Source organism: Onychomys torridus, chromosome 2 (genome assembly GCF_903995425.1).
Source record: "Onychomys torridus chromosome 2, mOncTor1.1, whole genome shotgun sequence".
Taxonomy (NCBI): domain Eukaryota; kingdom Metazoa; phylum Chordata; class Mammalia; order Rodentia; family Cricetidae; genus Onychomys; species Onychomys torridus.
This window is the reverse complement of record NC_050444.1, coordinates 121,503,563-121,519,981: the sequence shown is the minus strand read 5'-3', so window position 1 is coordinate 121,519,981 and position 16,419 is coordinate 121,503,563. Positions and strand designations below refer to the sequence as shown.

The following is a 16,419-nucleotide window of genomic DNA, read 5'->3' as shown; positions in this document are numbered from 1 at the left end:
TGTCTTCAGAATTCCAGCTGATGACTGTGCCACCTGTCTGAACACGACGGTGCATGCTCATTTGTCCCCTTATAAGACAGCCCTGAAGGCAGCTTTCAATCATGAAACAGTTATTCCTTATGTTGAGCTGAGACCTGCCTACATAGCTCTTGGATGATTGATTGACAAGACTATGTCTGGTTCACAATCTGATTTAGTACCGACACCGGAGCCTCTTGCAGCCAAGCAAGTTTGGGGGAACCATCTGCAGTGGTGATATTTGGGATGAGGCCAGCTGTAACAGCCCCACACCTTGTCTGAGGCAAGCACAGTGTGGACAGGATTTCCAGTGTGGAGAGACAGGTGAGTAGCATCCCACTACAACAACAGCTGTGCTTGTCAAACACAGTGTGCAAAGTAAGTACTTGGAAGTTGGTTAAAGTGGAGACTCCTAACTATTGGAGGTTTGAGAAAGGGTCCAGAAATCTGCATTTCAAGTCAAGCCAGTAACCCATGTAATTTTTTAAAAAATACTTATTTTTTTAATTATGTGTATATTCATGTGTAGAAGAGTGGTATGTGCATGCATGAGTGCAGGTGCCCATATAGGCCAGAAGAGGGCATTGGATCCTCTGGAGGTGGAGTTCTAGCCTATTTGATATGAGCCCCCACCTGGTATGGGTGCTCAGAACTGAATGCAGGTCCTATGCAAGAGCAGCACACATTCTTGACTGCTGAGCCAGCCCATATAATTTTGATTCATCTGTACATATATTTTTTATTAATTTTGAGAAAGTGCAACACATAGTTAATAGATAACATTTATTAAACAAACACTAGGTACATATTAAGTTCCAGGCAGTATACCACCTGCTGTTAATATGCAAATTAAAAACAAATTAAAATTGTCCTAATATATTTGGAAGAGAAACCTATAAAAGGTCAATTATAGTTTCATGGGATAGCCTTGGGTTGTTTGCAATTCTCTAGCAGGGGATACCCAAATAAGTTTTGGGGACTCAGGACAGTCCTTGAAGTTGAGGTTTGGAAAATACACTTGAAGCTTCCAGAAGAAGACATGTGAAAAAACGTGAAAATTTAAGGACTTACAACTCTTCCCAGAATTTTTGTAGCATGAGGTCTTTAGAAAGAGACAGGTTGGGTGATGGACCCCTAAGGTAACCAGGAACAAGGTGGGCAACGAGGGTTCAGAATTTGATATTTAGAAGGATGGGGACTGTCTTAGTTAGGGTTTTTATCACTGTGAAGAGACACCATGACCACAGCAACTCTTACAAAGGAAAACGTTTAATTGCGGGCTGGCTTATAGTTCAGAGGTCCATTATCATCATGGCAGGAAGCATGGTGGCACACAGGCAGACATGGTGCTGGAGAAGAAGCTTAGTGTTCTACATCTGGATCCACAGGAAGAGACAGTGAGCCACACTAGGTCTGGCTTGAGCTTCTGAGACTTCAAAGCCCACTCCAGTGACATGTTTCCTCCAATTAAGTCACACCACTTAATAGTGCCACTCCCTGTGAGCCTAAGGGGGCCATTTTCTTTCAAACCACACAGGAACCCTTGGCAGATACAGAGCAAGAAAGTGGCATGGGCAGGCTGGTGTTTTAGAGGGTGATTGGTGGGTTTGAGTGGGAGATTGGATTTGAAAGGGAGATATGGGCAAGCCTGAGCTAAGGGACACAGCACAGAGCGAGAGAGCTAGCAAGGATGGAAGAGGTGGTGCAAACAGAAAGAATAGGAAAGATCGGAGGGCAAAAGTAGGGAAGCCTGTGACAATAGATGTTGGGGAATACGGTTTAGGAAGCACCCTCAGCCTTGTCTCCCTTAGGTCGCTGCTTGAAACGCCATCTGGTATGTAATGGAGACAATGACTGCCTCGATGGCTCTGATGAGGAAAACTGTGAGGACACCATGGTCACTGAGGATGACTGCCATCAATATGAACCAATCCCAGGATCAGAAAGGGCAGCTTTGGGGTAAGTGGCCACCTGTGGCTGTTCAAGAGTGCCAAATGGCTCCTCTCTCATTATGGACAGCAGTTTTGAGGCAGAATAAATCTGTTTTTGAAGGTTCCTCTCAAGGGTCCTGTAATTGGAATTTCTCTGTCCCTCCAGCTGCTGCCCCCAAACCCACACAAAACTTAATATTAATTTTAAATGCTCAGCTGATAGCTTAGGCTTGTCTCCAGCCAGCTCTTACAACTTAAATTAACCCATTTATTTTCATCTATGTGCTGCCCCGAGGCTCGTTTACCTCATCTATGAACTTCCCATGTTGCTTCTCCCATGTCTGGCTTGAGACTCCTCAGACTCCCCCTTTTTTCTTCCCAGCATTCTCTATGACCCCCAAATCATGCCTAGCTATTGGCCAATCAGCTTTTTATTAACAATGAAAGCAACACATCTTCACAGTGTACAGAAGGATTATTCCACAGCAGGGTACCTGTAGCTACAAGTAGCTCTTGTTTCCTAGGGTAGCTTGCATGGTCCTGGTAATGTTTTGGTTGTGAGCCTAGCCTTTAACAGCTGAGCCATCTCTCCAGCCCGGTCCTGGTAATGTGACATCACCCACACTGTCCCTCTTTTTCTGCCTGAGGGACCTTCTCCTCTCTCTTCTGTTCCTCTCCTCATTTCCAAGGCTATTATTTTCCATGAAACTTTCCTAGATGTCCCCAAAGGCAGCTTTCCCCAGACAGTCCTGACATCTCCAGCAGCCTTGCTCACTGCACTCTGGACAAGCTAGCAGTGTGATACAGTGCAAAGAAAATGGGCTTCATGGTGATACAGAAACTTGAGCCTCCACCTTGTCATTGTTTGATTTACCTCTCAGACTAGAGCTTCTCTGTTAGCTGAAGTCAGCTTCAATCTCATCTCTTTTCACTGTACACCTTATGTCCAGGCTCAATTCCCCGAATGCCTCATACTCAGTCCTTCTGAGCATTCATCAATTTTATTTCTTCTTTCTGCAGTATCTTTGTCTATATCCTGACCTGGTTGACTTCTTGTCTAGTGTTATAGACCAAACAGTGACCTCTCCAGTTATGTCAGAACCCTAAGCACCTAAAGCGATTGCATTTGTAGACAGGGATTTGCGGGAGTAATTAAGGTTGAATGAGATCAGAAAGGTGGAGCCCTAATCCAAAAGGACTGGAATCCATAGAAACAGATGGAGAGATACTACAATCTATTTCCACAATTGTACAGACAAAAATTTACATGAGGTCATAAAAAGGGTAGCTGTCTGTATGCCCCACAAAAAAGCTCTCACTGGAAACCAACCTCAAGGAAAACTTTGGTTTTGCATATAGAACTAGAGAAAAATTGAGTTCTGATGCTTAAGATACCAATCTGATATTTTTAAGGCACCCAAGTATACTATTAATAGGATTGCTCAGCATGACTTCTAGGAAATCTAGAACGTGTCCCTCACCAGCTCTTGGCTATGCCTGGATTGCCTTAGCCGCTCCCACAGTTCATAGAACATCTATCTGGCTATCCCAATATGCAGTCACCAGGGATGAAGACAACTCTTATGGTGTCTACCTGTTGAGGCACAGAACTCCTTGTCATCTCAGCCTCCCCAGGTCCCAGCACAAGGATTAGCTCATGGCAATCGTCTGGTGTGGCCAGTTTCCTGCTATTATGTCTTTGCCTTTGGCCTTGTCCTCTACCTGGAATATCAGCTCCCTGAGGGCAGAAGTTGCTTATGACTCACACTCTCCACATCCTTTGCTCTGCTGTCAGAGTATGTTCTGTACTCTCTTCTTGGTGACTCTAGGTTCCATTGAAGCATGTCAATGTGAGCAGCTGCCACTTTACAGAAAAGGAAATGTGTGAGGTAGTAATTGTCACAAGTGACCCAGTCAGGTCACAGCCCACCCAAGGACACTGTGAATTGTCAGGCAGCTCTAATTCATAACGTTTAGATGTCCTGAGACCACAGCCCCCTCACTAGACTGGATCCTGTACATGCATGAAGACTCAGACATGCAGCATCAAGCAATGTGCTGCTCTTCAAACCAGTTGTGCCTTTTCACTAGGATGGCCATGACAAAATACCCTAAACTGGGTAGTGGAAATGACAAATGTATTTTGTCATGGCTCTGGAAACTAGACACTGAGAATAAGATGTCAGCAGGGCTAGTTTCTTCTGAGGGCTTTTTCCTGGGCTCACAGGTGGTTGTCATCTTCCTGGGTTTTCACAGAGTCTCATACATATCTCTGTCCTAACTTCAACTTTATTCTCTGGGATAAGGCTTAACTATAGTGCCTTTATTTTAACTCATTTACTTCACTTTTAAAGTTGTTTTTTAAACTTTATTTTTACTTCATGTGCATTGGTGTTTTGCCTGCATGTATGTCTGTATGAGGGTTCAGATCCCCTAGAACTGAAGTTAGAGACTGTTGTGAGGTGCCAGGTGGGTGCTGGGAACTGAACCTGGGTCCTCTGGAAGAAAAGCCAGTGCTCGTAACCACTGAGTCAGCTCTCCAACCTCACTTAATTACTTCTTTAAGGGGTCTGTCTCCAACTGACGTCACATTTTGAGATTCTGGTACTTAGAACGCCAACCTGTGAGCACTGGAGACAAAATTAGGTCACAACACAATCAAAGGGGATTCTGGTTGACTTAGAAAGTGGCTGTGGTGAACGGAGTAGAAGTATGGAATGCTGAAGTGCTAAAAAATAATCCTCTCCACCTGACAAAAACATTGCAGACAACCACCCTGCTCTCCCGTGATTGGATCAGGAGCAGTTCTGAAACACTTTCTGACTAGCGATTCTCTCACTGAACATAGAAACCAGTGAAACAGTGCTATTGTCTCCAAGCAGTTGATATTTTGACACAACTCTGTACTTTTCAAGGTCTTGGAAACTTTTCTTGATATTTTAATCTTAATTTAAGCATTTCCCAGCTTCAATTTTTTTATTTATTGTTAAATGTAGAATATGTACTTGAGGCAAACCTGGGTCTTCATGTGCTCTACTTATATGCTGGCACCTCACCCAATGCTCCTCTGTCCGTTCCCTCCCTAGAGCTGACCTTGTAAAATATGGTTCAGGCACTTCCAGATTAGGTTTAAAAATAGATTAGCACCATATACTATCTGGGAAACAAACCTCTATGATTGTCTTTAAAATGCAGGTAGTACTTATATAAATATGATCATGACATACATCTGTTACCCGCTTTTGTTTTTTAGTTAAAAAATGTTTTCCATACAACGTATTTTGATCATGTTTCTACTCCCTCCCCCAGATCATCCAAGATGCCTAACTTTGTACCCATCCAACTTTGTTCTTTCTTCCAAAAACAAGAAACAAATTTTGATCTTTCTTTGTTGTTGTCACACACTTTTAAAACTGAATACCATTTCATGATTTCCTCTTCAAACACATATTCTCTATCTCATTTTAAAAAAGAAACACGGTACTGTGTAACAAGGATTAACAATAGTCTGAAGGCAAAATCCTGTTGTCTTTATAAATAAAGTTTTATTAGAACACAGCTTTCACCTTAAAAATGGCAGTTAAGGAGTAGCAATTAAAGCTTATATCCTGCAAAGTCCAATATATTTACTATCTGAACCTTTATAAAATATGTTTGCTGATTCTTTTGTAATTACAGAAGATTTTATTTGACTACCTCTTACTGAAAGACAACTAGATCCCTTCTCATTGTGGTAGCTACTTTTCTCATAATATCTGCAACCAAATTATCTTCAAGAAGCAACTTAGGGGGAGGAACCATTAATTTTGGCTTGTGGCTTGAGGGTGCAGCCCTTCATTGGGGGAGGCATGGCAACGGGAGTGTCCTGCAGATGTGATGGCATTGCAGTGAGGCTGCTTGCTCACCTCTTGATGGATTCAGAAACAAGAAGATGGGGCTACATACCTCAAAGCCTAAGCCACAAGACACATTTCCCCTAGGGAGACCCGCACATTGAATGTTTCACCTCTCGAAACAGCACATTCATCTGGGGACTAAATATTCAAACAAGAGTCCATGGAGATCAGTTCCTATCCAAATCATAACTCCCATCCTCCCTCTTACAAACAGTGCTACAATGAATATTATTGTCTGTGTGTTCTTTGTACACTTGCATAGATTTCTAATAGAGTTCTAACTATGCCTTTCCACTTCCACTGGGGCTTTCTCAAATATAGTAGGCCTCATGGCTATTTTTGAGGCCCTCTGTTGCTCTGAGTTTTTGTTTGGTATGTTTCAGAGGCTGTGCTTTTAAACTTCAGACAGAAACATGCTCAGTGGGTAGGCAGATAGAAGTTGGATGGTTGAGATTAGGGCACAGAACCTTGACTTTGGGGTCAAAAACAACTGGAGGGAAAAAAAATCCATTGTGACTGTAGGCAAATTATTTCATCTTTTTGAGCTTCAGTTTCTGCATTGGCAAAATTGTCATGAGGTCTAAGGTTAATGTGTGTTAAATGTCTAGTTCAGTATATATTCAGTTCATCATAGCTATTATTACATCTCATCTACTAGTAAGGAGGAGGAGGAGAAAGGAAGTGGAGATGGACATGTGCACACATTGAACTTCTAAGCTATATCAGGTGCTCTGTAACTACACATTTATTCTCTGAGGTAGGTTAGAGTCACTGTTTATCTTTTGTTCCATTTATTCTCTGAGGTAGGTTAGAGTCACTGTTTATCTTTTGTTCCATTTTGGCCATTGTGCCTATCACAGAGTGCATGGGAGTGCCATGCCAAAGGTAAGTACTGACTACCAGGAAGCCAGGAGAACATGACTAGAACATTCAAAGAAGGCCATATGGAGGAGGAAACTTTGAGTTGAGTCTCAAAGGCTACATAAGAGTTTGAGAGGCAGAAAGAAGCAATACTTTTATTATTTGTTGCATAAGAGACTTTTATGTCCAGTCTTAGAACTTTTAATCATCTCTAATGTCTACAGTATGGTGACAAAGTCACAGTTACAGGAAGTGGCAGAGCTGGAAATTACCCAGGAGTCTTCCTGATATTCACACTGTGCACATTTTTCATCCCAGTCTGCCTCAAAGACAATGGATTTTTCTGAGGATTACAGCCTTACACATATGATTATTCAAATTTGCTTTCTAGTATCACAGCCTTTTCCTGAACTAATACTAACAATAGCAGTAGAGGTGTCTATCAAAGTTACTTTTCTATTGTAGGGATTAAAACACCATGACCAAGGCAACTTATAACACAAAGTGTTTAATTTGGGGCTCATGGTTCCAGAGGGTGAGAGTCACTATCACTCATGGCAGGGATCATGGCAGCAGGCAGGTTCTGGAGTGGTAGCTGAGAGCTTACATCTTACAAGCAGGAGGAAGAGAGAGCTAGCTGGGGATGACAGGCATGGGCTTCTGAAACCTCAAATCCCATCCCCAGTGACACACTTCCTCTAATAGAGTCACATCTCTTAATATTTCCCAAAACATTTTAGCAAACTGGGGACTAAGCATTCAAATACAGGAGCCTATGGGGCCATTCTTCTTCAAATCATGACAATATCTATTCAGTATAATATATGTCCCCCCTGTCTATGATGCCTTTACATGTACTAATGTATATCTAACTCTAGGAGGGTGGTACTATTACTAACCGCTTTGAACAAATGACTACAGTGAGGCAGAGAGATGAGATGATTGGCCTGAGCTCACACAGCTATCTGTGGCACCAACTGAACTGCCTTCTGTGCTTGAATTCTTAATAACTGTTCAGGTTGTTCCCTAGCAGCTAATCAGAACAGCCTCCTTAGGACACTGGCCAAGATGCTCTGGGTAAAGGCTCCCTGGGGACCCAGGCCTAGTCCACCCAGTCTTTCAGTGTTGCCTTTTCCCTCTCTGTGCCCCCAAGGTACTTGAAGGAACCCCAGGGCAACATCAAACACACTCAATGAAACCAGCTCTTAACCTACCAGCTACAACATGTTCTAGAGGATGACGTGTTACATTTTCTTTACCTTTGCAAAGACTTTTCCAAGATGCTGTTTTTTCAACTTAGGTACAATGTCCTCACTCAAGAGGAAGCTCAGAGTGTGTATGATGCCAAGTATTATGGTGGCCAGTGCGAGACTGTGTATAATGGCGACTGGAGGAAGCTCCAGTATGACCCCACCTGTGAACGCCTCTATTACGGGGATGATGAGAAATATTTTCGGAAACCCTACAACTTCCTTAAGTACCACTTTGATGTAAGTCTGATGGAGATGGAGGGAGACTGCTTGCTGTGGAGGCTTTTATTTTCCATAGGGCTTTCCATTGACTGAAGGCTCCTTCCTGTCTGCTGCACATACATGCTCAGTGTCAAGGCTGATGAGAGGCCAGTGTAGGAGAGCTGTGGCTTGAACATAGCCACCAACCTGCTCCATCTTGGCTCCGTTCCCAAAGCAGTGAAACGCATCCGGGCCGCCTTCTCCATCCCTATTCCATGACATGGCTCTGTTAAACTCTAACTACAAAAGACAGTGAGCAACTCATATGCCATGTCTCCCTGGGACACTCTCCCAATCTGAAAGGTGGGATTAGGACTGACCCCTACTCCCCACGCTTCCCCAAGAGTGACTTAGAGCTGTTGTTTTCATGCTTTTCTTCTTAATATGATTTTGCTTTTTAAAAAAATGTTCTTTTCAAAAGGGTTTACAGCCTGCTAGTGGTCTGTGTGACTCTCCATTTTCAAGCCCCTGTGCTTTCCTGGTCACTCAGAGCATCACAAGGCTCATAGTAAGATTCAGAGCCAGCTCAAGGCCACTCATTTCCTTACTTTCAACCTGGGTGGTGTTCATTCTGCCCACCTCACTGAAAGCTTGCTGTGTGTGGCCAGATCTTCCATGTAAGTTCTGCCACTTAATCTTCATAGCAGTAACATGAGATACACAGGTCAATGTCCCTTTCAGATACTAAAAGGAAAACACAAAGGAATACAGCGTCAGTCCCAAAGCTGTACTACAATAGTTGGCAGAGACAAGATTCTCACCAGATCTGTCCAAACTAAGACCAGATCATGCATCACTTAGGAGAGTGGAAATATATATCTAGGGTCTGTATGCCAGGCAAAATGGATAGTCTAGATATAGTCACAGAGTTCTGAAGTCTTTAAGGCTAATGTATCCTTCTGAACATCACAGACTCTCAGTGACTCACTGATGAAGGCACCATCCTAGCATGTGCCTTCAGGGTCACAAGCTCTGAAAGGTGTACTTCTATTGCTTAAATATAAGATAAGACGCTGGCTGTGCTTAAGTCAACTAGTAAATGCAACCTTGTTGAGTGCAGGGAAAGAAATCACTGAACATTCGTGGGTTGTACTAAATCCACTTGCTGGGATTATTATTATCCTCCTGGCCTTTTTGACCCCTTTCCACCCAGGTCAACGCCCAGACATGGCTTTCAGCGACCCTCCACAGTACAAGCAAGCAGCTGTCCTTCATAAAAGATGAGCAACCCCTCACCCTCAAGAAAAGCTATGTTTTGAATATAATTAACATTTTAACATATTATCTGCATGCAGGAACAAGCAAGTGTGTATGCAGTTTGTAAATAAATATCTTAGAAATTCCACTCGACACCAAGAACATTGCTGTATTTTCTCTATTTTAGCAAGTGTCAATCTGATGCATGGATTAGCTTCTGACAGGAGTCACACCAATCTGGGGTTTCAGATAGCATACAAAGCAAAGATTCTGAGGGCACATATCAGCTGAGAAGCATGCACAAAGTTTGCTAACATCGTTTCCTCTTTTCAGGCCCTGGCAGATACTTTAGTCTCCTCAGAGCTCTATGATGATGCAAATGAGCTCTTTTCTAAAATAAAAAAGGACAAGTCACAGTCAAATGGCATAACCTTTGGCATAGGCCCAGCAAAAATTCCTATAACACTGACAGCGAGTGTATCCTGGTCCGACAAATCTTCATTCATGAAGGAGTTAAGCAAGTATAATGAGAAGGTATTGGAACATAAAGTCTGCATCTTGCAGTATTCTATAATCTACACTGAACACGTAGTATGTTAATTGCATTAAAAAGTACAGTAGTAATTGAACCTTAATTTGCTTGTGTAATTGGAAGTGTCTGATCAGTGGTGATCATGTTTGTTTTTTATTATGCCTTTGCACACAGACTCATCATCACAAATGGAATAGAGCTACACTCTAAGACTAGAATGCCTATCATTCTGTACCCCGCACCCAATCTTTGCATGTTTACCAAAAACATACAGGAAAACACATAGAATGGCTGGATTAAAGAAAACCAGCCTGGCCCTCTAAATTTGACAGACACGGTTTCTAAAAGACTTATGTTTTCAAATAGATAAGAAGCTTTGTATGCTCATCCATCTAGCAGACATTTGCCCCTCAGTACCTAACCCATGTGGGAGTTACTGTGAACATGACCTGGGTGGGGCAAAGAACAGAGGGGAATACCTGAGAGGTCTTTTGTACCTTGGTATCGAATATGTGCTTGTAAATCTGAGAATATTTTCTTCCATGTGTTGATGACTGTGTTTTCCTTAGCTACTAAAGGCTGACCTTTGTGTTCACCTCACATGCTTTTGTTGTTCTTTTGCCTCATTTGGATGCTGTTGGAAGAGATTCAGCTTCATGAGAGTGTCTACAAAGGTACAGACCGCACATTTTAAGATGAGAAGGCACAATATTGTGCTGGATGAAGGAATGCTGCAGTCACTGATGGAGCTCCCAGAGCAGTTCAACTATGGCATGTATGCCAAGTTCATCAATGACTATGGCACCCACTACATCACCTCTGGAACCATGGGTGGCATTTATGAATACATTGTGGTGCTTGACAAACAGAAAATGGAAGATGGCCGTAAGTAGATTCAGAGCACAGTGGGCGTCACACACCCTGGGACATGTGTCTTTAGTTTCAATTGTTGTTGCTGAGATGCAATACCCCACCCAAAGCTACTGAGGGAGAAAGGGTTTACCTCACAGTTCCAGGTGTAGAGAATGATGGTGGATGGGACTTGAGACAACGGGTCAAATGCCATCTATAGTCAAGAAGTGGAGAAAAATGCACACATGCGTGCTTGTGCTTATATAGAACTCAGATACACTCCGGATCCTGCCCAGAATCGTCCACCCACAGTGGGCAGGGCCTTCCCTCCTCAGTTAATAGAATCAAGATAATTCTTTGCAGATACAACCACAGGCTAACTTCATATAGACAAACTCTTTAAAAAAAAAAAAAAAAACTTTTGGTTTTTCTAGACCAGGTTTCTTTGTGTAACAGCTTTTATAGACCAGGCTAGCCTTGAACTCACAGAGATTCATCTGCCTCTGTCTTTCAAGTGCTGGGATCAAAGGTGTACATCATCATGCTTAGTTTAGACAAACTTTTTTATTATTATTTTTTTATTTTTCATAACAAGTCCAGTGCCCCTCCCTCCCCTTCTCCTGCCCTCTCTCCCCCATCCTACCCTCTATCTACTCCTCAGAGGGGGTAAGGCCTCCCTTGAGGAGTCAACAAAGTACACCAAGATGAGGCAGGACCAAGCCCCTCCCCACTGCATCAAGGCTGAGCAAGGTAGCCTACCATAAGGAATGGGCTCCAAAAAGTCAGTTCATGCACCCAGGATTAAGTCCTTGTTCTACTGACAGGGGCTCCACAAACAGATCAAGCCACACAACTGTCACCCACATTCAGAGGGCCTACCTAATTCTGTCCCACGTAGGCTCCCTAGCTGTCCTAGATGTCAGTCCCAGAGTCTGTGAATCTCTATAGTTTTCCAATTATGATCTTGACCCCCTCTTGCTCATATGATCCCTCCTCTCTCTTTTCGACTGAACTCTAGGAGCTCAGCCCAGTGCTTGACTGTGAATCACTGCATCTGCTGCCATCAGTTACTGGATGTAGGTTCTATGATGACAATTAGGGTAGTCACCAATCTGATTACAGGAGAAGGCCAGTTCAGGTGCCTTCTCCACCATTGCTAGGAGTCTGAGACTTGACTGTGTCAAGTTAGCAGTTAAAACTAACCATCAGAGCATGGTTTATGGTGTCTCTACTGATTCTAACTCTAAAGTAGCATGTTCTCATTTCCAGGGAGGTGAGATTCCTTAGAATAAGCATTATAGGGAGGATTTCAACTCAAGACTGGCTTTATCTCTTAAACTACACTCTTCCTATAACCTCACATCACCTTTTCATAAATAAAGAATTTTGAGAGCTTTCCTTCTTTAAAATATAAAAACTTGTTTTGACTATAGAGTTTTTGGGAAAGGAACCTTTTTGCAATTAGTCAGTGAAAACATAAATTCATCTCAATTTCTCCCTCTCATCCTCTCTCTTCCACTCCTACCCTTCTGTGGTAGGCTGGACTTTCATCCTTCACTTATGACACCAGTTTCTAGATGGTCTCTAGAGTCAGGCTTGGGGACCCATCTAAACACTTCTCAGCAGTTGCCACCCAACAGATTAGTACTTCACAGATCCGATGACTTTAGTTTCTTCTATAATACTGTAAAAGATGAAGAATGGTATTTAAATCCCTTTGTATGACACCAATAGTCTTCATGATCTCATTTAAGCCATACAACAGTGGTTTTCAATGTGAGCTCAAAACCAGCTACATCACACCATCCAATAACGCATCAGAAAGGTGGATTCTCAAGCCCTTACCCCAAACCTAACTGGTGGAAATTCTACTGGAATGTACACTCAGATGGCTGTTTTCACATGCTCCCTGCATGATTCTGGTACTTTCTAGAGAGAACCTAATCCATGAATGATCACAAATTGAAAAATTCATCCCTATTGTAGAACCAAGTTCAAATGCTCAGTTTTAAGATGTCAGGCTGTCTACTCTTCTTCCTCAACCAAATCAGAGAAATGATGCACACTGTAGTGTTGAAATAACTTTCAGTTATTACTAGTATTTCATCCCCATTAGATAGCAACATTGTTGAAAGCAAGTACCATACTGTATGCTTTTCTGTCTCTTTTCTGCCTCTGCACAGGCCCAAGACAAAGTGAATGTGCAAAGCAAGACAGGAAGTATTAACTCAGACTCTCGGCTAGCTCATTTTGAAATTTGTTCATCTGTGCATGTACTCTTTTCTTTTTTGTAATAATGCAAGTTATGCTTCTGAACATTTACTGTGCTTGTGCATGGGATATAATGGTGCCCTTACCCATTTTGCAAGATGTGGGTTGTAATGCAGTAACAGGTCTCAAAAATCAAAGCATGGATTACAACATTTTTTAGAAACATCAATAACCACAAAACAGCACAGTAGATTTTAAGTACCAAAGGTAGGTCATTGCTTTGGGAAACCTTCTCCAGTTAGATAAAGAATGTATATATGTGTACTGTCATATTAAAATACAAAATAAGCAACATAAGGTCATTATAAAAAGAGCTTCAAAATCTACTCAAGTGAGTCCTTTTTCAAGTCATTCAAGGAAAGGGAGGGAGGGAGGAAAGAATCAACATCATTGGGCACTTAATCAATTGCTAGCATACCTGCTTATATTTTCATTTAATTTTGTGACAACACTTAGAGGAAAGGTGTTGGACAAATGTTAGACACAAGAACACTGAGACTCATCTGGGAGGTGAATTACTTTGCCCAACGCTGCAGAGAATCTGACCTCAGAGCCTTGGACCTGTGGTGCTTCTCTTGTGGTTTGGGCCCCTATCTTTAGTGTTGGATTACTAATGAATTGCCTGTGGTATCTGGTGCCCCCTCCTCTTTAAAATAATGTAGGGAAGAAATGGGCTTCCAAAGTGGTTAATATTCAAAAGGAGCCCACCAACAAATTGTCCCAGGATAATTACCTCAGCTCTGTTTATAGAAAACCATATGTCGATAATAGCACAATTTGCTATTTGTGAAGGGCTGATTTTCTGTAAATCCAAAAAGTTAGTGTTGCTTTTCTATAAATATGGAAATGTGCTAATCATCACCTCATCTGCTGGAGATCGCTAATAAATCAGAATGTCATTTACATATTAACCTACAAAGAACAAAAACATCTCTACCTCTTTCCTTTGACAAACAGCAGCGCTCACACCCTTTATCTGATGTCTGGCTGGTGTGCTCTGTCGTCCCTCCCCATTCCCTTTCTTCTGAGGTATATGTCTTTTTTTCTATCTCTACTCTTCTTTGTCCCTGCCCTTTCCACCTTCTTGATCTCTATGACTTTAATTTATAGTCTATTAAGTGCACTTTCTATTAGACATCCTAGGTGGTCCACTCTCATGTTTCACATGGCTGACCTTAGTATGGAAAGAGTTCAGTAAACACACTGGTTTGCACTGGGAACTCCTTTGTCCTTGGGTTTGCTTCAGAGGATGCACAGGCTGTTTTTCTTCTAATATGTCCTTTAGATCAAATGTTAGTCTCCCCCCGCAAGACAGCATGGCACCATGCACTAAAAAAAAATCAAAAGGAGACTGTACTTGGGGGAGGCAATGTAAGTGTGATCCTAAACCTTCCTCAAGCACTGCTCCTGACAGCCCTCTCCCCTCTACAAGAATCATTATGGCTGTGGCCTAGAATTTAGGTATCTGGACATGGTTTTTTTTTTCCCCCCTGCCATTCCTTCTTTGGCACTCACCATTTGTCCCTGGGCTGGGCTTTAACAGGGAGTGAGGAGCATGTTCTCCATTCTGGCCTGTCTGGAATGTCATCAAGTTGCAGTTTTCCTAGGGTAAATGACATTCTTCAGTGATCCTGTTCTGATGGTTTCTGTATGCTTTCTCTCTCCTCCGCATTAGTTCTCTCTTTTTCTGTAAGGCTAATCCCTCCAACACTTCCTGACAAACATCAGCTCACCTTTGTAGGCTCCCTCCTACTCTGGCCTGCCTCTACAATTTCTTCAGTGTTTGTGTGTTCCTGTATTCACTCATATAGCCACATTTGCTGTGTTTGTGTTGTGTAGCAGTTGAAAGAGACCAATATGATCCTCATTTGTGTAAATCCCAAACCCTCATTCTTCCTTCCTTTTGGCTTCCTTCCAAAGTCCATGTGGCCATCTCACCTCCCGACTCTGTTGCTACTCATCTTGTGCAAACCACTGATGTCCCTCAGCCGCCTCCTGCAGGAGTTCATGTTTCATGTTTCTCTCATTTATTCTCTTCATCTCTGGTCATCATCACTGCTCTATGGGATTCTCTGTAGCAGGCTAACTTTAACCCAGGGTCTTCTTATAGGCTCTCTCCTCTGTCTCAACTGTTCCTCCCTCTGAGGTTTTTCCTATCAGTGTTCCAATCATTTAGACCTCAATTTCAAAGCCAACATTTCTGAGAGGCCTCTCTTGACCAGGGAGGCATGTCCCTCTTTTTATATGACCCTATCTTAAATTTAGGAAATCATTGTTCACTCCCTAGTTGGCTTGTCCTAATCAGCTTCTCTGTTGCTGTGACAAACACCATGACCAATAGTAACTTGAGAAGAAAGAACTCACTTGACTTACACATCACAACCCATCACTGAGGGAAGCCAAGGAAGGAGCTGAGGCAGAGACCATGAGGACCACTGCTTACCGCTTTCTCAGCCATCCTTCTTATGTAGGCCAGGCCCATCTGCTCAGGATGGCACCACCCACAGTGAGCTGGACTGTCCATCATAATTAGCAATTAAGAAAATGTCCCACAGACATACTTATTTTATGTAGGCAAGTCCTATACACTACCATATGGATGCACACGTTTGTTTATGCTCACTCGCCTTCTTTCTGAAATGTGAGTCTAGGTAGGTACTTCTGTTTTGTTCTTTTCTGCAGATATCTTTCCCACAACAGTGCCTGGACCATAGCAGGGATTAAATAAGTGGCACTGAATCTATCCATCCATCCATCCATCCATCCATCCATCCATCCATCTATGTCTGTCTGTCTGTCATCTCTCAATCATCTATCTATTCTACCTATCTACCTACCTACCTATCTAATCTTCCCCAGCACAGATTGGTATGCTTGTTGAAATCTTCCCATATCAAGGTTATCCATGTGAGACATGAATGTGCCCTACCCAGCATGGCTAACAGAAACTGCACTAACCAGAATATATGTTCAGTTTATAGATCTTAAAGACAAGATACTGACAAAATTTCAAATTATGCTAAGGGCAATGTGTATAATAACATTAACAGGTTGTAGAGATATAGAACAATGGCACACATTGGAGGACACTCACTTAGCTTTAGTGTCCTGAGATGGTCTCTCTGAGGAGGGAAAATTCAAGTCATATTAAGAAGTAAAGGCTAATGGAGACATCTGGATATTCTTGGCAGAATGGGCAGCTTTGAGAAAGATTCTACAAATAGAAGAAGCATCAAAGGCTTGAGAAGGAAAGGAGGCATGTGTGCTTGAAGCCTTTGGGCAAAGGGAAGAATAACAAGAAAGGACTAAGGTTTTAAGAGGTGAGGGCTGGAAAAATAGCTAAGGTGCAG

The 16,419-nt window shown here is 42.4% G+C and overlaps 1 protein-coding gene across 1 annotated transcript in view; it reads left to right on the top strand.

The window, feature by feature from the left end:
- The window catches only part of C8a (complement C8 alpha chain), a 130,454-nt gene that overhangs the window by 89,322 nt on the left and 24,713 nt on the right, over positions 1-16,419 (top strand). The window contains exons 5-9 of the mRNA XM_036178581.1: positions 198-342; positions 1,830-1,977; positions 8,007-8,196; positions 9,748-9,948; positions 10,591-10,831. Of these exons, the coding sequence (XP_036034474.1) occupies positions 198-342; positions 1,830-1,977; positions 8,007-8,196; positions 9,748-9,948; positions 10,591-10,831 (925 nt within the window). The remainder of the gene's footprint in view (positions 1-197; positions 343-1,829; positions 1,978-8,006; positions 8,197-9,747; positions 9,949-10,590; positions 10,832-16,419) is intronic.